The sequence below is a fragment of the Hypanus sabinus genome, chromosome 6 (assembly GCF_030144855.1).
Source record: "Hypanus sabinus isolate sHypSab1 chromosome 6, sHypSab1.hap1, whole genome shotgun sequence".
NCBI lineage: Eukaryota > Metazoa > Chordata > Chondrichthyes > Myliobatiformes > Dasyatidae > Hypanus > Hypanus sabinus.
Genome location: NC_082711.1, coordinates 162018683 through 162043526, shown reverse-complemented (window position 1 = coordinate 162043526; position 24844 = coordinate 162018683). Strand labels below are relative to the sequence as shown.

General features: G+C 40.9%; 1 protein-coding gene across 2 annotated transcripts in view; it reads right to left on the bottom strand.

Annotated features, from left to right (window-relative positions):
- The window catches only part of LOC132396024 (coronin-6-like), a 266758-nt gene that overhangs the window by 171548 nt on the left and 70366 nt on the right, over positions 1 to 24844 (bottom strand). For both annotated transcript variants that reach the window (XM_059973324.1, XM_059973325.1), the window contains one exon: positions 24209 to 24408. In XM_059973324.1, the coding sequence (XP_059829307.1) occupies positions 24209 to 24408 (200 nt within the window). The remainder of the gene's footprint in view (positions 1 to 24208; positions 24409 to 24844) is intronic.

Sequence of the window (24844 nt, the reverse complement as noted above, 5' to 3'; positions counted from 1 at the left end):
TTTAGTAATAAATGAAATTGAATCATTAGAAAGACGTGACACAGGGTCAGAAGGTGTTGACTTATTGTGGATAGAGCTAAGGAACTGCAGGGGTAAAAAAGACTCTGTTGGGAGTTGTATACAGACTCCCCACAGTCATAAGGATGTGGCCACCGGATGGTGTACATCCCAGGGTTCTGGAAGAGGTGGCAGTAGAGATTGTGGAGGCATCACGAATGATCTTTCAAGAATCACTAGATTCTGGAAGGTTTCCAGACAACAAGAAGGGGGAGAGGCAAAATAAAGGAAGTTATAGGATAACTAGTCTGACCTTAGTGGTTTGGAAGATGTTGAAGTCGTATAATAAGGATGAGGTCGCAGGGTACTTTGAGGCACGTGATAAAATAGGCCATAGTCAGCAATGGTTTCCTCAAGGGAAAATCTTGCCTGAAAAATCTGTTCTTTGTTCTTTGAAGAAATAACAAACAGGATAGACAAAGGAGAATCAGTTGATGTTATGTACTTGGAATTTCAGAAGGCCACAGGGATTCCACAAATTCCACAGGGATTTGTGTTGGGACCAATTCTTTTTACATTATATGCCAATGATTTGACTGATGGAATTCATGGGTTTGTTGTAAAGTTTGCAGACAATATGAAGATAGGTAGCTTTCAGGAAGTAGAGAGGCTACAGAAGGACAGACAAATCAGGAGAACGGGCAAAGAAATGGCAAATGGAATATAGTATCAGGAAGTGTATGGTCATTCACTTTGGTAGATGAAATGAAAGGGTTGACTATTTTCTAAATGGAGAGAAAATACAAAAAAACTGAGGTACAAAGGATATTGGGAGTCATTGTGCAGGACTTCCTAAAGGTTAATTTGCAGGTTGAGCCAGTGATGAGGAATGCAAATGTGATGTTAGCATTCATTTCAAAAGGACTAGAATATAAAAGCAAGGATGTAATGTTGAGACTTTACAAAGCACTAGTGAGTCCTCACTTAGAGTATTGTGAACAATTTTCGGTCCCCTTATCTTAGAAAGGACGTGCTGAAACTAGAGAGGGTTCGAAGGAGGTTCACAAAAATGATTCCAGGATTGAATGGCTTGTCATATGAAGAGCATTCGATGGCTCCGGGCCTGTATTCATTGGACTTCGAAAGAATGAGGAGTGAACTCATTGAAACCCATCAAATGGTGAAAGGCCTTGATAGTGGATGTGGAGAGCATGTTTCTGATGGTGGGAAAATCTAAGACCAGAGGACATAGCCTCAGAATAGAGGGGTGTCCTTTTAGAACAGAGATGAGGAAGAATTTCTTTAGCCAGAGGGTAGTGAATCTGTGGAATTCTTTGCCACTGGTAGCTGTGGAGGCTAAGTTTTTATGTAGAGTATATTTAAGGGAGAGGTTGATAGATTCTTGATTGGTCAGGGCATGAAGGGATACGGGGAGAAGGCAGGAGATTGGGGCTGAGAGAAAAACTGGATCAACCACGAAATGGTGGAGCAGATTCAATGGGAAAAAAGGCCTAATTCTGCTCCTATATCTTATACTGCAGATACCTTACCCTACTAGGTTCATATCAGGACAGATACTTTTCTGAATTTGGTTTCTGGTGGAAATCTGTTCATAGTAGGAGCTTTGGCAAGGTTCAACAAACTTTCTTCAACATGAGTCCTGATGAAGGGTCTCAGCCTGAGATCCCAACGCTTTATACTTTTCCATAGATGTTGCCTGACCTGTTGAATTCCTCAGCATTGTGTGTGTGTGTGTGTGTGTTTCTTTGGATTTCCAGCATCTACAGAATCTCTTGTGTTCAACCACCATTTCCTTGTGCTCTGTTGCCACAAAAATATCAGTGACTGAAGAAAAAACATGCACTCATTCAGCAGCTCTCAATGTCTTAAGATACTTCATTCCCAGTGAACAGCTTCGAGTAACTGGAAGACAACAAGTCAAGTCAATTTATTTTCATTTAACATATATAACTATATAATGTATATAGAAACAAGATGTTTCTATGAACGAGGATGTAAAGCACAGAAGTACACATGACTCACATTACTGAATTGTCTCATACTGCAGTCATAAATTCTCTTGTCCTATACTTCATAATCATGTTGGTCACGATAATGAATAATTAGCAGTTCTTCAGTAACAAAAAGTCACACAGGCTCTTTTATTATCTGCCTGAGGAAGAAAGTGCATGGGTTCTGACTTATAAAAGGCAGCACTTCCCACAACATAACACCTCCTTGTCAGTGAGTTTAAATGTTGACATTGAGAACATCTACTGCAGATCTAGGATGGGAACTGAACCCATGATTCTCAGAGCCAGGAGGTACAAATTCACAGTTCAAAGTAGATTATCTCATACACAGCCATTGAGATTAATTTTCCTGCAGGCATTTACAATGAAATAAACAAATATAATAGGATTTATAAAAGAAAACAAGCAACAAACACTGACAAACATCCAATGTGGAAGAAAGGGCAGATTGTGTAAATATTAAAAAAGTAAATAAATAATATTGAAAACATGAGTTATGGAGCCCCTGAAAGTGAGTCTACAGGTTATAGAGTCAGTTTAGCATTGAAATGAGTGAAGTTATCCACGCTGGTACAGGAGCCTCATGGTTGTAGAGTAATAACTGTTCCTGAAACTGGCGATGTGACACCAAAGGCTCCGACAAAGAACAAACACCACCAAAATTCTGGGCACACAGCACAGTAACTCGGGGTAGCTTTACCAGAAAACTGTTACATCTTCTGAGCAAATAAGGACTGGCCACTCAGTGCAGTTTCTAGACTGCTAGTGATATTTTTGGCTCTGCCTAATTTAATCACATTCTTTCCTTTCAGTAACAGTTATGCACAATCACATCTGTGACCAGTGAGGAGTCAACAAAAAGTCTGTGTCTAGCCCTAAAGCACAAGATTTAGAAAACCTTTCTTAATGGAGTATTACATCACTAACTGAATTAGTGAACTGAGCTAAACAACATTGAATGCTATTAAATTAAAAATCATTTCTCCCTTGATTCTCTACAAAACCTCATAAGAAAGTAAGAATGAAACTGTACTCGAATTTCAAGGGTAAAATGATTATTCTGATCTTGAGGGAAAGGACTGAATCAAAGGGATACTAAAGATCCCCAATTGTATCATATGCCATTGGATTTTCTTGATCTAGACAAAATAGACAGCAAACCCGTTGGTTCACTTAAACAGTTAGTTTAATAAAAGCAACACAACCAAAGATCAGTACTGTGGTTAAATCTGCCTGCAGAGAGAATTCACTTGAGCTCCTATCCATCAGAGGAGATCCCATTGAGACCTACTAAGAGGGAGATGCTGAGAAGAGGTTTTGTCTAAGTGAAACGCGACCAAACCCAATAGGCTTCATCCAGGATAAAGAGCCTGTTGCACAGGCCCTACAATAGCGAGGCTTTCAAATCTTTTGATTCTCAGCCATCACTGTGGATGCTCAGATGTTATGCACGTAAAAAAAGTGAAAACTTCTGGACTTTTGGACACTGGAAGGATGTGGCAATCAGGCAATAAAGTCAACTCAAGGAAAAGGATCATTCACGATAACTGATTGGTCGAGTAGGATTCCCTTCTGTTTACTAAGCGCATGGTAAAACCAACCCAACATTATGCTGCAATGGATTGGCCAGTTTTGCCTTATAATTGGGATTAGCACTTTCCCAGTAAAAATTAAAGAATATTCCTCCCTCAACTCTTTTGAAAACTTCATAAGTATTTAACTGCCTCATGAATGAAGCTGTGCTCAATTTACAAGATAGGCCAGGGTTCCATTAGTAAAGAACGAACTTGCCTGCTGGCTGATTAAATGCCAATTCACCCAATCATTAATAACACAGTTAAGTTGACTGATTGGTGTTTTCTTTGTGATATTTTCAAATAAGTAAAAAGAATGAAATTACATTTGGGTAATTTCAGCTCAGCCAGTAATACTCGATAAGGGAACTATTCTTAAACCTTGTGGTTCTGGACCTGATAGAGGACTGTCAATAATTACAGTCAGGCTGCATTCCTTCAAAGAGAATTCTATCATTCTGCCTTTATGTTGCACTTATCTTGCCTAATAATGCCCAAAACTGTTTGTTGGTTCAATGCATTTGTTACATGTGAGGCAAATGTACCTAAATCATCCCAAATAGCCAGCATCTACATCGGCTGTTATGTCGGAGCAATTTACCTAATCCCAGTCCCTTACCCTCACATTCTATATTCTATTTTCCTTTCAGATACTCACCCTCCTCCCTTTTGAACACAGCAATTGAATCTGCCTTCATTGGTCCCTTGGCAGTTTACTCCAGACTCTAACCATACACAGCGCAATAAAGCTTTTGCCAGTTACTTTCCATTCTCTGGAAGGTTCCTGTCCCTCCAGCACTGGGAAACATTTCTAACTTCTCCTGCTTATCCTTTAATACTTCCACCAGATCTGCCAACCTTTTCTAATCCAAGAAGAAGGAACTCAGACTCTTCACATAAAGTCCTCACCTCTGGAGACGTTTTGGAAATTTTGTTTCCAGTGTTCCTAAAAGGTTGCAAGTTCTAAAAAGCTGTTCTATCAAAGGAAACACACTGCAGTGTCTGGTTTATAGCTCATACAATGTAACACGGTTCCAATTGTTGGAAGTGGAACAATTGATATATGCACAATGATCAATTCCAATCACATCTCCTCAGCAAATAAAGTAGTCTCGGCTGCTGTAGCAGGGCCTGAACAATGCTCAGGTATGAGCTGATAAGCGGCAAATAACATTCATAACAAAAATGCTTCAGGTAACAGTCATTTCTAAGCAGTCACCCATGACATTTAAAGGTATTACTAACCCCAAGTCCCCTAGCAACAACGAAACTCAGTCGGACTGGACGTAGAAGTACCATGACTATAAGAGTAGATGAAAGGAATGGGCGATTTACCAACACTCTAAAGTCATTCCATTAGTCCCCCATCTACAAGGCATGTCAGGGATTTCATGGAATACTCTCCACTTGCAATGCAAACTCCTCTTTGCTGGGCTCCATCCCGCTTCATTGCCACCAGCAGTGCAGTGGCTGCAGGGTGCATCGTGCACAAAATGCACAGCAGTTATTTGTCTTGGCTGCCCTAACAATATCAGCCAAAACCCTTGACCTCTGTCACTAAGCAGCACTCATTCATGGAAACACATTCACTGATGTTGGCAAGACCAGCTCGGAGCTGAGCCAAAAAGAATCATATACAAGCCAGTTTAAGTAAGGATGGCAGATTTCTTCCCTGAAGGGCACCAGTGAATGGGTGGGTTGTTATCTAATAACCCACTGTTGTTATTACTGAAACTAGCTCTTTACGCATACTGTAATTTCATTTTTTATTATTATGTGTTGAAATGTACTGCTGCTACAAAACAACTAATCTCATTATATAAGCTCGTGATATTAAACCTGATTCTGATACTTAATTAACCAAACATCAATTGTTTTAGTTGGATTTAAGTCTCAAGTTTGTAGCCCAATACGATAACCACCACAATATTCTGTCCAATGTTTCTATACTCATCTGAAACTGTTTTACAAAATCCAAAGATAGGTTTCTCATTTTCCAGCATCACATTCATCCTGATAACTGGTCAAAATTTAATTATAGCTTAAAGGAAATTATGCGTATTAAAATGGTGCTGCACTAGGGCTTGACCACAGAATTTGCATTAAAGGCACTGTTGTGAATGTGGTGACTGATTTTAAACAAGCATGATAAGATGACAGGGAAAATGCACCTGAAACAAAATCCGTGATAGTATTTATAATTACAGCATGATTGTGACATCAATTTATCTCTAAATGAGAATCAGAAACCTTTTAGATTCCATTGCCAACCCTAAATTAAGTTGGATATCATTCACTAAAAGCTAATACACAAATTAGCGAATCCTAACACAAGGTTGGGCCCAAGTCATCTGAGTTTAACATTTTCTGTACCAAAAGTAGAAGCAATCCTTTGCAAATATCCATAGCAACAGAATATTTATATCCAATTTCGAGGCATCAGATTTGCAGATAGAAGCTGCCAGATTTTGGCAAAAGCTATTTGTAGTAAAACTCTCCACGAAACATTGCCAAGAGAGATAAATCTCTCATCCGAAGACGTGTAAGAACAGAGCATTAATCACAAGGCAAATGCGAAGATTCAGAGTCTCAATCAGTTAAGATGTTATTAGTGCTATTACTCCCCAAAATTCATACCATTGCTTATTATAGCACAAAGAAAAAATAAAATTATCCATTAATGAATATACAACTAATAAGCTCAATCATAGAATCAATATTAGCACCAAATGATTCTGTGAATTCCCACAATGATGCACAGAAGTGGTGGGTATCACATTTGCTTGTAGTTACAAATACTAGACCCTGCCTCTGAATACTCTGTAAATATCTTTACCTTCTGGACCATACAGAAATGTTCAAATCACACCAGGAAACTTAAATTGAAGTCAGTTAGCAAACTCAGGACCTCAGGACCATTGACTAAAGATCACTTGTTTCATTAACACCCAGGTGGCCATCAATTAAAATAGCAACACTGCTGAAATAAAAAACGAAGTACACTCAATAGCAGATTTTTAGGTATACGTGTACACCTGCTCATTAACATAAATATCTAATCAGCTAATCAGGTCGCAGCACGCAATGCAGGCAACTATGCAGACGTGGTCAAGATGTTGAGTTGTTTTTCAGACCAAACATCACAATGGGGGAGAAATGTGACCTGACGTTGACCATGGAATGGTTGTCGGTGCCAGATGGGGTGGTGTGAGTGGCTCACACTGCCAATCCCCTGGGATTTTCATGCACAACAGTCTCTAGAGTTTAAAGAGAATTGTGCAAAAAAAAAAATCCAACAAGTGGCAGTTCTGTGGGCGAAAACGCCTTGTTAATGAGAGAGGTCAGAGGTGAATGGCTGACAGGATGGAGACAGTAACTCAAATAATGTGTTACAACAGTGTTATCTCTGAATATCTAACACATCAAAGCTTGAAGTCGATGGGCCACGGCAACAGAAGATCACGAACATACACTCAGTGGCCAATTTATTTGCTGTAAGAAGTACTTTATAAATGAATGTAAAACTTGCATTCTATGGTTCTCCTCTGCAACGAATCTCATCAATACGGACAATGCCAGTCAGTCCCTACACAATCAAATGGCTATTTATTCTTCATACATAAGACAAGATTGCTTCTTGTGAGGCATTATTATGGTGTACACAACATCCACAAATCTGCCCTCTCAATGATGGCTAATTAAATCATTGAGGAGTGAAAACACAGCCAATTCCATTGCAGAGATATTTTTGTTACTAATGTTCAAGATCTGGACATCACTGACTGCCATTTATTGTTCCTTCCTCACAGGCATTGAGCATTCAGTGCTGAGCTACCCTCCTGAACCACCACAGATTTTCTGGTGGGATCTCTGCTGATTCAGGATGGTAGCTCAACATCAAGTTCTCAACACACATAAGAGAACAACAATAAATGCTTGTCGGTATTCCTGCACTACCATATGTTTGGGAGTTCCAGAATTTAAGCCCGGAAATGAGCAGCCAGAAACATATTTGCAAACAGATGGCACAGGACTTGGAAGAATCCCTGCAGATGATGGATTTCCTATTCATGATGTTGCCCTCATCACCGGTGACAGATGTTGCTGGTTTTGGAGGTATTGCCAGATAGCATAAATAGGTAAATGCAGTTCATGGTACACTCTGCACCAACTGTCAACAACAGCTTCCTTTACTTTGCCTGGGAATAGACTGGTCAGACACACCTAGGCAATTTCCTCCATTAATTAGATAGTCAGCAATGTTCAAATGGTCCAACTGGCAGAGGTGTACCTAATTCTGGAGTGAATATCTTCAGTACTTAATTCAGATATTGTCTGTTCCCAGAGTTTTTACTGTTTTCAGTACTCTCAGCCATTTCATTAACATGCAAGGGGAAAATAAAATTGGTTGAAGTATGTCTTTTGTGATTGCTGGGATCTCGGGAGGAAACTGAAATGGATCATGTCATTTGTACTTCTGGCTGAACACAACTGTGAAACCTTTAGCCTTTTCTTTATCAACAGAATGGATACTAACCTTAGATCTCCGACAACTGGGCTGTCATCAATGCAAGAACTGGAATTTCAGTCTGAATGACTTGGGAATGCATTGCTCTTAGCAAGGGTCTTCTGATGTATTACACTCCAATGGCAGATCAATAATTGAGGTCAGCTCTGCTTCAAGAGAGTAATTTCTGACATCTATTAAGTTTCCAAATACAATGAGATTGGCAATGTATCACTGATCTTAAAGGTGCAGAAAATTTTGAATTCACTGTCAGTAATACAATTTCTGCCTTTTTAAATTAGTCTTGCAGACTTGTATTCTTCAGAAAATTCAGTCCAGTGCAGTGACCAACAGCATAAGGAATGATGCAACAAACTCTCTCCCTTCATTAATACTGAGCTGCTATTTTCAGAGTACATATTCTGTTTGTTTCTACAAAGAGCATTAGATTGCATCAGAAACAAATCACACTCTAAATATGGCATCAAAATAAAAGAGCGATGGAGGATGAGAGGTGACCTGATAGAGGTGTATAAGATGACGAGAGGCATTGATCGTGTGGATAGTCAGCTTTTTTCCAGGGCTGAAATGGCTAATACAAGAGGGCACAGTTTTAAGGTGCTTGGAAGTAGGTACAGAGGAGATGTCAGGGGTAAGTTTTTTTTTTAACGCAGAGTGGTGAGTATGTGGAATGGGCTGCCAGTGCAGTGGTGGAGGTGGATAAATAGGGTCGTTTAAGAGACTCCTGGATAGGTTCACGGAGCTTAGAAAAATAGAGGGCTATGGGTAACCCTAGGTAATTTCTGAAGTAAATACATGTTTGGCATAGCATTGTGGGCCGAAGGGCCTGCATTGGGATGTAAATTTTCTATGTTTCTATGATTTCACCTGATCATTTCTTTCTCATGACAACACAATAGCAATCCTCGCTGAGCCAATAAACTGATGCAAGACAGACATGCTCAAATTTTACACTTTACATAATTGTCTGCAGTAATCTTAACATTGCAGTCTTCATTTACCTATCTGTCACAGTAACCAGGGAAATATGCACACAAAGTGCTGGAGGAACTCAGCAGGCCAGTAAGCATCTATGGAAAAGAGTAAATGGTCAATGTTTAAGGCTGAACCCTTCACCAGGGGACCTGAAGAATGGTCTCAGCCCTAAACTTTGACTGTTTACTCTTTTTCATAGATACTACCTGGCCTGCTGAGTTCCTCCAGCATTTTGTGTGTGATGCTTTGGATTTCCAGCATCTGCAGATTTTCTCCTGTTTGTGCTACAGTGCCCATTTGATACTTGCAGCGATGAAGCACAAGACTTCCTCAGGATACACTCACAGATCAAATCAAACTGGACAACTGAGTAACATTTAAGCGCTGCAACGTTATAACCTGAATGACAAGGTCAGTTGCAGGAAACTCCTAGAATTTTAAGCCTTATAGTATATTTGTAAGTGAAGGGTAGAAAAAGCTTGTATTAAAGGGGGAGGGAAGCTATTTGGAGGAGCTGGCACTGCGTTTGTGTCTTTCATGCTTATTTACGAATGGTTGGCAAATAAAACAACTTTAAAGGGCTTTTATTTGAGATAGCTGTAACCAAGTTTACTGCTCGGGAATCACAAGACACAAAAATCACAAATCAACCCTTATGCAGTGATTTTCCTGAAGCAACTTTGATATTTTTTCTCCTTTTGATCCCTTCTTTTCTCCTCCCACCCATATTCCAACTCCAACAACAATCTAGAACTGAGGCTCAGAGATGCTTAAAACCTACTAATTCACTTGGGCCTACCACTGAAGAGGGCATCAGTTCCTGGATTATATCAGGAATGTCATTCATTGGGGGGGGGGGGGAAAGCAATTGTTAAGTGCTATGAAAATCAAAGCGCCATGTGCCTTGACTTTCCCAGTGGCACTTTAATTCATGAAGTGACCTATTAATTATTCCTTTCAAAAATTGTTAGGCAGAGTTGAATCTGGTTTAGAATTTTCCTCCAGGGTCAATCATTCCATCACTTGATGGCCGTTCGTAACAGCCATCAGGAATTACTCAAACACACAAACCATCCCATGCTTTTGAGGTAAAGTACTTGTGCTGTTGTTTTGTCGGAAGTGCTCAGATTTTGACCCTGTATTAATGAAAGAACAATGGTAAACACAAGATTCTGCAGTTTTTGAAAATCCAGAGCAACACACACAAAATACTGAAGTACTCAGCAGGTCAGGCAGCATCTATGGAGCAAGAATAAACAGTCAACATCTCAGGCCAAGACTCTTCATCAGGACTGGTAAGGAAGGGGGAAGAAGTCAGAATAAGAAGATGGGGTGAAGTTCAAGTTGGTAAGAGACAGGTGAATGCAGGTGAGGAGGAAAGTGGATGTGTTGGGGCGGGGGGATTGAAGGGAGAAGTTGATTAAAGTAGAGCTGATAGGGGAAGAGGTAAAGGAATCTGATAGGAGAGGAGAGTGGACAGTGGGAGAACTGGAATGAGTGGGACAAGAGGGAGGTGATGGGCAGCTGAGATGAAGATAAGGGGTATGAGGGAAGCCAGAATGAAGAACAGGGAAAGAGAGAAGGGGAGGGGGAGTTGCACCTATACATTTCTGTATGAGAACAGCCCACAGCTTGGCAGGGGTACTTTCAGGTCGGAGCATGAAGTAATAGGGGACACAGGTTTGGGACCAAAGTTGCCTTGGAGAACAGTACACCTTTGAAAAATCATATAATTATTTGGAAATCAAACTTGTTTCATAAATAGATAATATAGAAGGCTATTGGAATGAGGCATATCATGTTTGTAGTGGCTTGTGAGCAGAGAATGTGAAAGATTAGGAGGGAGAAAATCAAGAAGGGATGACATATCAAGTGAGTGATATGCCAAAAGAATCTCTAATTAAAGTAGAGATGAAAGTCCAGACTGTCTCAGACATGGGAGAAATTACATAAAATAATTTAAGGCTCACAAGGAAATTAAAATTTAATTCAAAAGTGTATATGAAGGAATGCTAAAAGGTTTAAACAGTTTAGGTTTTAATTTTTCAATAGACATTGGCATTTTTGCTGCATTCCAAGATGGGAAGTAATGTAGGCCATGAAGTATAAGTATTGGAGTTATTCTGCCACTAAATTCCTCAGTCTAGGATTGATTTCCTACTCACTGCTGAACCATGCATAGCAAATATGAATAAAGTGTTCAATTTCTGTTCAGATAAGCAAGCAAGCAACCAACACTGCCTGCTGGGGCCGTATGAGTTGGAGCCAGCAGGAGACAATGTAGAGTAAGTGAACAACAAGTCATTTTGGACAATCAATCTCATTCCCTCCTGAGGGAAAGATTTCAGCTGCCTTTCTCATTTTTAGTAACATTACTGGCATCACAGATGAACAAAATAGTGGAGAAAGTAAACAAAGGCTATCTTAAGGGAACTCTGTAGAAAATCCACGGCAAATTCTGTAAGGCTTAATAAAGATTCAGGAGACCATGAACACCCACAATCCTTACCCAGAAAGGATGGCCAATTCTTTACTTTATGGCCCGTTTATGGCCTCAAAGTCTGTAGCAGCACTCAATGCGTGGGAGGAAAAGATACTATTTGAATCATCAGGCATGGAACTTGAAATTACTTCCCAATTTATTTGTCTCACTTCAAGAATTAACTTGACAAAAAACCATCCAACGAACATAGAGCAATATAGCACAGTGCTGGCCCTTCAGCCAATAATGTTGTGCAGACTTTTTAACCTAATTGCAGATCAATCTAGCCCATCCCTCCCACATAACCTTCCATTTTCTTTCATCCATGTACCCATCTAAGAATCTCTTAAATGTCCCTTATGTATCTGCCTACTTCTGACATTCTCCTCGATACTTTCCTCCAATCACCTTTAAAGTATGCCCTTTTGTATTAGCCATTTCTGCTCTGGGAAAAAGGTGCTGACTGTCCTCCCTCTCTATGCCTCTAATCATCTCTTACACTTTTATCAAGCCTCCTCTCATCCCCCTTCATTCCAAAGAGAAAATCCATAGCTCTCTCAACCTATTCTCATAACACATGTGCTCTAATCCAGGCCATATCCATGTAAATCACCTTTGCACTCTCTCTCAAAAGCTTCCACATCCTTCCTATAATGAGGTGACTAGAACTAAGCACAATACTCTTGGTGGGGTCTAATCAGAGTTTTGTAGAGCTGCAACATTACCCTTGCAGTTCCTGAACTCAGTCCTTCAACTAATGAAAGCCAACATACCATATACCATCTTAACCATCCTATCAACTTGTGCAGTGTCTTTTGAGGGATCTAGGGACCTGGATACCAAAATCCTTTTGTTCCTCCACACTCTAAGGATCTTGCCAATAACCCTGTATACTGACTTTAAATTGGACCTTCCAAAGTGAATCACTTCTAACTTTTCCTGGTTGACCTCCATCTGCCAACTCCACATCAGTTCCAAATCCTGTCAATGTTCCATGGTAACCAAGGAACCATCTTGAAATTTGAAATACTCCAGTTAAACTATCTCCTTGAAAAAAAAACAAACCAGTCCAGTTGGCCAATCAAAAAATGTTCACAATTGGGGTGAGCATCTTTGATAGCAATTTTATCCTGAAAACGTTCACCTTTTATAGAGGGGCATCTATTTAAAACAGAGGTGCAGAGAAATTTCTTTAGCCAGAGGATGGTAAACTTGTGGAATTTATTACCACAGGCAGCTGTGGAGGCCAGGTCATTGGGTGTGTTTAAGGCAGAGTTTGCTAGGTTCTTGATTGGATATGACATCAAACATTATGGGGAAGAGTGAGGCTGAGGAGGGGGAAATAAAATAATCAGCCATGATTGAATGGCAGAGCAGACTTGATGGGTCAAATAACCTAATTCTGCTCCTAAGTCTTATGGTCTTATTTATATATTTTTAAAAAACAATCTTTGTCTTTTTTTAAGGGAGCCATTAATCTCTGGTTAATGTTTCTTTTAAACTGTCAGGGATGTATACCAAGTGAAGGTAAAAAAATTCCAGATTTTATAGTTCACATACCCCTCAGTTACTACTAAATATCTACACTGTATACTTTTGAATCTGCTGACGGTATCCTTTTAATTGTATTTTGATCATTTGCGCAAAGAGGTTAAATCCAAATTACTGTTAGACCCACCATTTCACTTCTTCTCAAGACGTCATTCAGCATTACACTCCATCCAGTATCAACGGGATGCTGCAGCAGCGTAGCTATAAGCACGATGTGACTAAAGCTCGGGGCGTCGGAATTCAGCGTTCTATTCCAGCGCCAGCTGTAAGGAATTTGTACCTTTTCCCCGGGTGCTCCGGTTTCCTCCCACAGTCCAAAGTTAGTCGGTCATTGTAAATTATCCTGCGATTAGGCTAGGGTTAAATGGGTAGGTTGCTGGGCAGCACAGCTCATTACACTGGAAGAGTCTATTCTGTGCTGTCTCTCTCTAAATAAAAAGAAATAGCATCGCAAAAGGAAATATACAAATTGTGATGGAGAGATATGGAACAGAAATAGATCCACTGAGTCTGCACCAAAATTCAGCACTTATTGTTTACACAGGTCCTTCCCACATTCCTATCAATTAATCTTTAGACTCCATCACTCTCCAACACAGTAGGGGAAAATACTTTAGCAAATTAACCCTTAGATTCCACCAAACGTTCATTTATTATCAAAGTATATATGTGATATACAACTCCACAACTCATCTTCTCCAGATAGCCACAAAACAAAGAAAGTCATGGAAGCTGTTCACAGAGAAATATTGAACCCCGCCCATGCTCAAAAAAGAACTTACACATCGCCCCAAATTTTAATTGCAATAGCAACAAATGCATCACAACACCTCTCCCCAGGCAGAAAAACAGATCGGCAAACTGCAAGAACATCAAACCCCTACCCCAAATTAAATTGATCAGACAGCAACAAGAAAGAACAAGAACACAATCTGACATAGTGGTGGATTATGCAGTAGCAAATGAACTCTTAGATTCCTGCACAGAAGGGGAACATAGAGTCGCCAATTAACCTGGAACTGACATGCTATTAAGATGTGAGAGGAAACTGGAGTTCCTCCTGAGGGGACACCCTCATGGTCAAAGGAAGAACACGCCAACTTCACACAGACAGCTCCAGAAGTTAGCACCAAGCCTAGTTTCACTGGAGCATTGAAGCAACAGCCCTGCTTACTGCACCACTGTGTGACCAATCCACTTTATCTGAAAGCCCAGGTCAACCTGTTGTTGCAATATTTTAACTTTCATAAGACAACTTTGTCGGAGGGATTGATCTACTCAATACAGCTCAATGCTTGAAAACATAGCTCCATTTATTCCCCTTGGCTAATATATTTGGATATGCCACTGTAAAAGAGAGTCTGCTGTTTGTAACACCTGCTCCAACAGGGTATGTTGATACTTTCCACTTTGACTCTCCTGCTGATTTTGTCCCAGATTTTTGGGAAATCTTTCAAAGAGCGGTGATTCTTGTTTAAATTTTGAGTTATGTCACTTTGGATGATCACATTAACAGCTGGGCTTCTGCAATTGTGTCATGGATTTCTCTGCTGGAAGCAAAACATGCCCCCGCCAATTCTAAAAATGATTGACTGAAGAGAACTGCTGTGATGTTTTTGAAACAAAACGTAAATACTTTACAGCCAACTGACTTATTCTTGATAATTTAATGCTTCACAAATATAAATTAATTTTTTTAGCTTGTCAGACATTAGACATCGCAATTATCTCTCATGATTTCCCAAGACAGGTTTCACTGCCCAAAGATACGGCTCTTCCAAGTATTCTGTATGAACCTGTAGTTCAAAGCAACTGTTCTTCACAGCTAAGTATATACATGATATCAATCAGGTGTATTGGGATGTAATTGTAATAGTTAAGTCTAATTAATTTATAGCAATCAGTATAACAATATCCTAGAGCTTCAAATCTTCTTTCAGTCCACTCTAAGCAGCCTAATTGCTGTTCCTCCTTGTCACAGAGGCATGAATCCAGACTGTTGAACAGAGAGCAGACTGGTACCTGGTACTCTGACAGGCTTCAGAAAGTCCAGCATCATCCATAACGATACTTTCTCCATGTCACAATGACATTTTCTGGCCTGCACTCCATGACTTCACAGATCACTGTTATTTGCCTGGAGTGTATAGATCAGCGGCAGGGTATATGGAGTGTCCAGGGAAAGGTAGCACCTCTGGTGAAGGGGCTTGTTCATTCCGGGGCAGTTCACTCACCATTAGTTCCCACTGGACACTCAGCTCTCACCTGTGGCTCCAAGTAATAGTTTGCATGTGACAGCAGCCGCACCCTGGCACACTGCTTCAACAGACGGGCAAAACCAGGTGAGGGTAGCTGGCAAGCCTCATACCCTGCAGAGACAGGGGCCTGCCCTGGCATGCGAAGTCAACTCCGGCAAAAACAGGGCGATGAGATCAACAGTCAGATCCAACGGCCAGAAAAGCAGTTCTGGAATGCTTTCTGGGGAGTGAACGTAATCACAGAGCACAGAAGTAGTCACGGTCATGCACCACAACCGGTTGGGGCGACTACTCTTACCACTGGACTCAAACTTCTGAGGTCAAGAGAGTGGAGTTGTCCCAGTGCAATGGCTTTTCCCACTTTAAATCTCTCCCACGCAGGGTTACACCATCATCATCAGACAACCATAGTTCAGTGATAATGTCTGGGGGGAGTTGAGGGAAATTAAAACAGGATTAGTATAAAATTGGTGCTTGTTGGCTGGCAAAGACCAGGTGGGGGAAAGAACCTGTTTCTGTCCAGTATGACCTGAACTCCAAATTTCACCATGCCTCGCCATAATGAGGTGCAGTCCTCAGTGACTTGCACTAAATCTTTCATTTCCGCAGTATGGATGAAACCGCAAGTGGCAAAAACAGCCGAAACTATTAATGGGATAGAAAACAAGGCAACTATTGGAAGCCTTGCCAGGCTCCTAAAACCACCGCTAAAGTGACGCTCACGCCCGATGTCACAAACGCAGCCCAGGTGCCAATGAATGAGAAGCAGAAAAACCAGTGACGGCTGGGTGATGAACGGAAGGACGGGACTGGGATACAGACTGTTCTTTTTCTTACCATGACTCTGAATTGCAAATAAATTTCCACAAACTGCAGTCATTGCCGACACATCAAGAGCTCCCTAAATTATATGTAGGGATCTGCACTAGTTGTACATGGAAACAAAATCATAAGGTTTATTAAACAGCCATTGCTTCTGCTGTCATCCCCTAACACTTCTCATGTAATGAGGGAGCTATGGACGGTAGTGAACGCAAGTGCAGAGTGAGATCTAGAATTAACTTGGACTCAAAATAAACAAATTGGCTCAAATGAAATCCAAAGGCAGAATCGGAAACAATAGTACTAGAAATTGAACTCCTATGATCGAGCACTGAGCACTCAGCACGAGGCCTTTAAGCACAGACTTTCCACAGAGGAACATGACAAACAATAATCGGCAGCTTGAGTCTTAAAGGAACAGCAGCAGCTTAACCTCAGGGAGCTGGAGTGGTGAAACGTGGATGCCTTTCGCTGTTCAGTCAGGCCCATGACATCTCAGCCACTGTTTGAAACTCTTATTTTTGTTTAACTAATCCCTGCTTCAAAAATTAACAATCAGGTCAATAAAAACCAAAAAGCTTTAGCTTCTCAATGCGCTTGCACCAGATAGTAAAATTCCTCCAGGCTGATAGTCCCCAGAGTAAAGCAGCTCCGAGTTAACGTCGCCTCTGGAGCAAAGGGCAGAAGGTTACAGAGCAAAATGTTGGTTAAAGCAGAGTGTCTGATGATCCTAATGAACCAGCGCTTCACAGATATGCACATTCAACTTGGTTATATAAAATCCCATTATCATCAACTAGGCTGCAGATTAGCAGCACTGGTTTGGCCACACACCAGCGGCAAGCCCTATCATCTACTCAGTAATTTGCTGAAGATGAACTCTTACCATGCCTTCGTTACATTCCAAGAGCCTATATTCTCATCCTGTTGCTCCAATTTCTTTCTTTTGGGCACATTAACAATAACATTCAGTCTATTTTTTTCTAAATATATTCACTTTCTGGATTTCAGTGCTGGGCATGATAAACGCCCATTTGATCTCTGTTTCGAACTGTCTCTAACCTCAGAAATTAAATATGCAGCAGCGCTGAAGGGTCTTCATTTTCATTCAGCTCAGACAGGGTAAGGATGACAGATTTGCTTCATTGAGGTACATTATTGAGACTTTTTCAAGTTTCACGGAAATTATTTTTATTCCAGACTTCACCATTTGTACATAAATCTGTCAGTTGCCCATCATGAGATTTGAACCAGTGCTCATGAAACAACGGGCTTTCTCAGGATACTTGGTCAATAATTCAACCACAGATGCTACCTTACCACAATGTTACATTTTACAAACTCGTCAAGGAGCAGGAAGTGACCAGACATTCCAGCTTTTGCCTGTCCAATACTCTTCAAGCCTTCAAAAGGTGTGGTTATTTCCACTGAATTCATACCCAAGGATCAATGAATTTCCTTGATTAAATTCAAACCTTTTTTTTCTGAAAATGACCCAATGCTTAAAACAAATCCAACTGTTTTTGCTCAACTTCTAAATGTTATAAATTCTCTGTTAAAATCCTGAAAGGTCAAATTCTTTATATTACACCATTGCAGGTCCATTTATTAATACATGAAAGATCACAAAAGAGTAATTTGATAAGTTCTCCACGCTGTCAATGCATGTTCAAATTCACCGCATGCTCCCACATTAGGCCTACATGAGGGGTTGAGGGCGGGAGAGTTTGGTCTCCACCAGAACTGGGAATTCAGAAAATGACAGTACATGATTTTTTACCATTCCTCCTGCAGCCTCTGGATTCTTTGCCTTAACAGCAGCAACACGCTACGGAACAGTTCATACTCAAGAACACATAATTTCTTAATAATATCATCTGGACAGAAGTCATTGGCCTTTGAAGAGAGGAAACATTGTGCAAAGGGATGCCAGACAGAATTCCAAAAAAAATTATTTAGACCTTCAAGCATTTAAGTTTTAACTAAGTATTTTAAAGGCTTCTTTACAAGACTATAAATCACAGGAGTTGAATTAGGCCATTTGGCTCATCAAGTCGTCTCCACCATTCAACCATATCTGATTATATTTATATATAGGAGCAGAATTAGGCTAGTTAGCCCATTGAGTCTACTCTGCCATTTCATCATGGCCAATCCAATTTTCGTCTCAGCCCCAGTCTCCTGACTTCTCCCCATATCCCTTCATGCCCTGACCAATCAAGAATCTATCAACTTCTGCCTAAAAAATACTTAAAGACTTGGCCTGCAGAGCTGCCTGTGGCAATGAATTCCACAGAGTTACCAATCTCTGGCTAAAGAAATTTCTCCTCACCTCCATTCTAAAAGGACACCCCTCTATTCTGAGGCTGTATCCTCTGGCCTTAGACTCTCCCATCGTAGGAAACATCCTCTTCACATCTACTCTACCAAAGCCTTTCACCATTTGATAGGTTTCAATTGGGTCACCTTTAATTCTTCTGAATTCTAGTCAATGCAGTTCAAGAGCCATCAAACGTTCTTCATTTGACAAGCCGCTCAATCCTGGAATCGATTTTGTGAACCTCCTTTGAACCCTCTCCAGTTTTAGCACATCCTTTCTAAGATAAGCAACTCAAAACTGCTCACAATACTCCAGTGCTTTGTAAAGTCTCAACATTACATCCTTGCTTTTATATTCTAGTCCTTTTGAAATGAATGCTAACATCACATTTGCCTTCCTCAACACAGACTCAACCTGCAAATTAACCTTTAGGGAATCCTGCACAAAGACTCCCAAGATCCTTTGTGCCTCAGTTTTTTATATTTTCTCTCCACTTAGAAAATAGTCAACCCTTTCATTTCTTCCACCAAAGTGCATGACCACACACTTCCTGACACTGTATTCCATTTGCCACTTCTTTGCCCATTCTCCTAGTCCATCTGAGTCCTTCCGTAGCCTCTCTACTTCCTCAAAACCACCTGCCCGTCCATCTACCTTCATATCGTCTGCAAGCTTTGCAACAAAGCCATCAATTCCATCATCCAAATCACTGACATATAACGCAAAAAGAATCGGTCCCAACACGTGCCCCTGTGGAACACTACTATTCACCAGCAGTCAAGAAAGAAGAGGCTCCCTTTATTCCCACTCTTTGCCTCTTGCCAATAAACCAACATTTTATTCATGCTGGAATCTTTCCTGTAATACCATAGGCTTATAGCTTGTTAAGCAGCCTCAGCCTAGTCAAAGGCTGTCTGAAAATACAAGTAATAATATCAACCGATTCTCCTTTGTATATTCTGCTTGTTATTTCTTCAAAAAAATTCCAACAGATTTGTCAGACAAGATTTTCCCTTGAGGAAACTATGCCGACTATAGCCTATTTTACCACGTGCCCGTAGGTACACTGAGACATCATCTTTAATAATCAACTCCAACATCTTCCCAGCCACTGAGGTCAGACTAACTGGCCTTCCACAGAGAAGACTGATGCAAAATACTTATTCAGTTCGAATGTCATTTCCTTGACCCCATTACTATCCCTCCAACATCACTTTCCAACAGTCTGATATCTAGTCTCGCCTCTCTTTTACATCTGAAGAAACTTTTGGTAGCCTTTTTAATATTCTTGGCTTGTTTACCTTTGTATACAATCTTTTCCTTCTTTATGACTTTTTTAGTTGCCTTCTGTAGGTTTTTAAAGCTTCCCAATCCTCTACCTTCCAATTTATCTTTGCTGCATTTTGCTCACTGTTTGTCTTTTAAGTTGGCTTTGACTTCTCTTATAACCATATAATCATATAACAATTACAACATGGAAACAGGCCATCTCAGCTCTTCTAGTCCATGCCGAATGCTTACTCTCACCTAGTCCCACTGACCTGCACTCAGCCCATAACCCTCCATTCCTTTCCTGTCCATATACCTATCCAATTTTACTTTAGTGACAATATCGAACCTGCCTCTACCACTCCTACTGGAAGCTTGTTCCACACAGCTACCACTCTCTGAGTAAAGAAGTTCCCCTTCGTGTTACCCCTAAACTTTTGCCCCCTAACTCTCAACTCATGTCCTCTTGTTTGAATCTCCCCTACTCTCAAAGGAAAAAGCCTATCCGTCAACTCTATCTATCCCCCTCAAAATTTTAAATACCTTTATCAAGTCCCCCCTCAACCTTCTACACTCCAAAGAATAAAGACCTAACTTGTTCAACCTTTCTCTGCAACTTAGGTGCTGAAACCCAGGTGACATTCTAGTAAATCTTCTCTGTACTCTCTCTATTTTGTTGACATCTTTCCTACAATTCAGTGACCAGAACTGTACACAATACTCCAAATCTGGCCTCACCAATGCCTTGTACAATTTTAACATTACATCCCAACTCCTATACTCAATGCTCTGATTTATAAAGGCCAGCATACCAAAAGCTTTCTTCACCACCCTATCCACATGAGATTCCACCTTCAGGGAACTATGCACCATTATTCCTAGATCACTCTGTTCTACTGCATTCCTCAATGCCCTACCATTTACCATGTATGTCCTATTTTGATTAGTCCTACCAAAATGTAGCACCTCACACTTATCAGCATTAAACTCCATCTGCCATCTTTCAGCCCACTCTTCTAACTGGCCTAAATCTCTCTGCAAGCTTTGAAAACCTACTTGGTTATCCACAACACCACCTATCTTAGTATCATCTGCATACTTACTAATCCAATTTACCATCCCATCATCCAGATCATTAACGTATATGACAAACAACATTAGAACCCAGTACAGATCCCTGAGGCACACCACTAGTTACCGGCCTCCAACCTGACTGTTATCCACCACTGCTCTCTGGCATCTCCCATCCAGGCACTGTTGAATCCATTTTACTACTTCAATATTAATACCTAACAATTGAACCTTCCTAACTAACGTTCCCTGTGGCATATTGTCAAAGGCCTTACTGAAGTCTTTCACTGCTTTACTCTCATCAGCTTTCCTAGTAACCTCTTCAAAAAATTCAATAAGATTTGTCAAACATGTCCTTCCATGCACAAATCCATGTTGACCGTTCCTAATCAGACCCTGTCTATCCAGATAATTATATATTCCATTTCTAAGAATACTTTCCATTAACTTACCCACCACTGATGTTAAATTCTCTTGTAAGCCACAGTTGTGTCATCTTACCTTTAGAATATTTTTCCCCTTGGGATGAATATATCCTGTGCCTTCCAAATTGCTTTCAGAAATTCCAACCATTGCTGCTCTGCCATCATCCCTGCCTTGTATTCTTTTCCAATCAATTCCTGCCTGACTCCACTCTCATGCCTCTGTAATTCCTCTTTACTCCACTGTAATACTGATACATCTGACTTTAGCTTCTCCTTCTCAAATTTTAGGGTGAATTCAATCATAGAATGATCATTTTCCCTTAAGGAATGTTTTACCTTAAGCTCTCTAATCAATTCTAGTTCATTGCACAACACCCAATCCAGAATAGCTGATCATCTAGTGGGCTTAACCATGAGCTTCTCTAAAAAGCCATCTTGTAGGCCCTCTAGAAATTCCCCCCTTCCTGAAATCTAGCACCAACATGATTTTCCCAATCTACTTACATATTGAAATACCCCATGACTATTGTAACATTGCCCTTTTGGCATGTATTTTCTAGATAGATAGATAGATACTTTATTCATCCCCAAGGGGAAATTCAACATTTTTCCAGTGTCCCATACACTTGGTAATTTGTAATTTGTACCTGGTGTACCTGGTGTAATTTGTAGATCACATCCTTACTACTTTTTGGGGTCTGTATACAACTCCCGTCAGGGAATTTATCCCTGTAATTTCTTTGCTCTATCCACAATGATTCAACACCTTCTAACCTGATGTCACCTCTTTCTAATGATTTGGTTTCATATTTTACCAACAGAGACATCTTGCCTGTCCCTTTGATAAAATGTGTACCCTTGGACATTAATCTCCCAGCTATAATCGTCTTTCAGCTATGATTTGGTGATGCGTACAGCATTGCACATGCAATTTGTACCTGTGCCACCAATTCATCTACCTTGTTCCGTATACTGTGCACATTCTAATATAATACTTTCAGTCCTGTCTTCATCCTTTTCATAACTGTCCACCTTTTAAGTTGCATCTCATCTTGTTGACTGCAATTTTACCCGAATCAACAGCTTCTCCTCACTCCGCTCTGTTAGTAAGCCAGCTGCCTCATCATCAGCGCTATCATCCGCCTTCCTATGATACTTCTTACATTAAAGTATACGCAGCTCAGGACACTAGTCGCACCATGCTCAACCTTTTAATCCGTAACTTTGCCTGAGGTCTTACCAACTTCTGCCTCCACAACCTCTCCACTAGCTGTTCTGGAACTCTGATTCCCAACCGCCTGCAACTCCAGTTTGAATTCACAGCACAGTATTAACAAACCTTCCCACAAGGATATTAGTCCCCCTCCAAGTTCAGGTAAAGGCCGTCCCTTCTGTACAGGTCCCACCCTCCCTGGAAGAGAGCCCAATGATCCAAAAATCTTATGACCTCCCTCCTACACCAACTCCTTCGCCACATATTAAACTGTATAATCTTCCTAGTTCTGGCCTCACTAGCATGCGGCATGGGTAGAAATCCTGAGATCACAAGCCTGGATCTCCTCCCCTTTAATTTAACACCTAACTCCCTGAACTCCTTCTACAGAAACTTGCCACTCATCCTACCCATGTCATTGCTACTTACATAGACCAAGACCTCTGGCTGGTCACCCTCCAACTTAAGAATGCTGAGCACGCAACCCGAGATGTCCATGCCCTGGCACCCGGGAGGCAACAAACCACCCAGGAATCTTGTTCCCACCCACAGAACCTCTTATCCATTCCCCTAACTAATGAATCCCCTTCCTTCCCTTTGAGTCACAGAGCCAGACTCAGTGCCAGAGACACAACCACTGTGACTTTCCTCTGTTAGGTCAAGCCCCCACCCCAACAGTATCCAAAGTGGTATGCCTGTTGTTGAGGGGGATGGCCACAGGGGTACTCTGGACTGGCTGCTTAACACCCTGCCCCTTCCTGACTGTCACCCGGTTTACTGTGTCGTGCATCTTGTGTGTAACTACCTCTCTATATATCACCCCTTCAGCCTCCCGAATGATTTAGAGTTCATCCAGGTCCGGCTCTGACTCCTTAACATGGATTGTTAGAAGCTGCAACTGGATGCAGTTCTCGCAGTTGTAGTCGTCAAGTACACGGGAGGTCTCCCTGCCTTCCCGCATCCTGCAAGAGGAGCACTCAGCTCTCTTGCCTGGCATCTCTACTGTCCTGCCGGAGCAGATATAAAGAAGGTAAAGAGAAAAACAAAACTTAGCCTTGAACTTTTCTTTCCTTTGCTTTCTCTGATTGAAGCCTCTCTTTGCTGAAGCCTCGAAGAGCTAAAGCCTCAAGATCACCACTCTGACTCTGCCCACTCAGATGACAGCTGCTGCACTTGCCCCTGCCTTCCTTTAATTTGCTCTTGATAATCAATCTCAAACGCAGACTGGTCACTGGTCAAAGGTCTACTACGCTGTCTCAACCCGCTTCTGCCTTTTCCTACTTGGGCGATGAAATCCTCTCCTATCAAACTTCCAAGGTCCGGATTAGTTGCTGGTCAAAGCTCTATTCTCCTGCCTTCTCCATGTAACCCTTAATCTCATTACCAATCAAGAACCTATCAATCGCTGCCCTAACTACACACAATGAACTGGCCCCATCACCCTCTGTGGCAATGAATTCCAGAGACCTACCACCATCCAGCTGAAGAAATTCCTTCTGATCTCAGTTTTAAAGGATATCCTTTTATTATGAGACTGCACACAGATCCTACACTCTCCTACTAAAGGAAACATCTCTCCATGTCTCTCCACCTTGTATCCATTAAGCTTCAGTGAGATGCCATTTCATACATCTTTCCCCTAAGCAATTACTAGACAGAGAATTGGATCAAACCATTGGACCAGACTTACCTTGGCCAATTGGAGGACAAGGAAGGCACCTCCTCCACCAGATTCCACAATGATGGCGACAAACTTGGGATTAACTGCACAGAAGGAGCTATCCCAAGTCACTTTGGACACTCGTATATCTTCATAACACTGGTCGGCTTTCATTGCCTGTCCAAAGACATGGCGAAACTTGCTCTGACGTACAACTCTCCGGCTCATGGCTACAATTAAAAACAATGGAAAAGTTAATATTAAACTATCAATTTTCATTTTAGAAAACATCATGTATATATATTTTGTCTTAAGTTATGCTGCTGAGTGACGAGAGCTGGTAGTTCCTCAAACACCCTCTTTTACAACCCATTGTGAGATTCTTCCTTTTTTATACTTCAACACGAGCACCATTTTTTGTTAAATGGTTTTGCCTGCCTTTGGAGGTTTATCAATATGGCTTTCAATAGACATCAGAAAGATTGCAATAAGCCTTGCTGCATCTGGGATCTCAAAGGGCCTTTTACAATGTCTCACACAAGAGTCTTCTGTTAACATCAAAGCTCCGCAATTCTAAGGCAGATCTTGACACCAATTAGAAATTTACTGGAGTTCAAAAACAACTATTACTTGTGACTGTCACAGGGTTTGATTAAGTGTTTGATT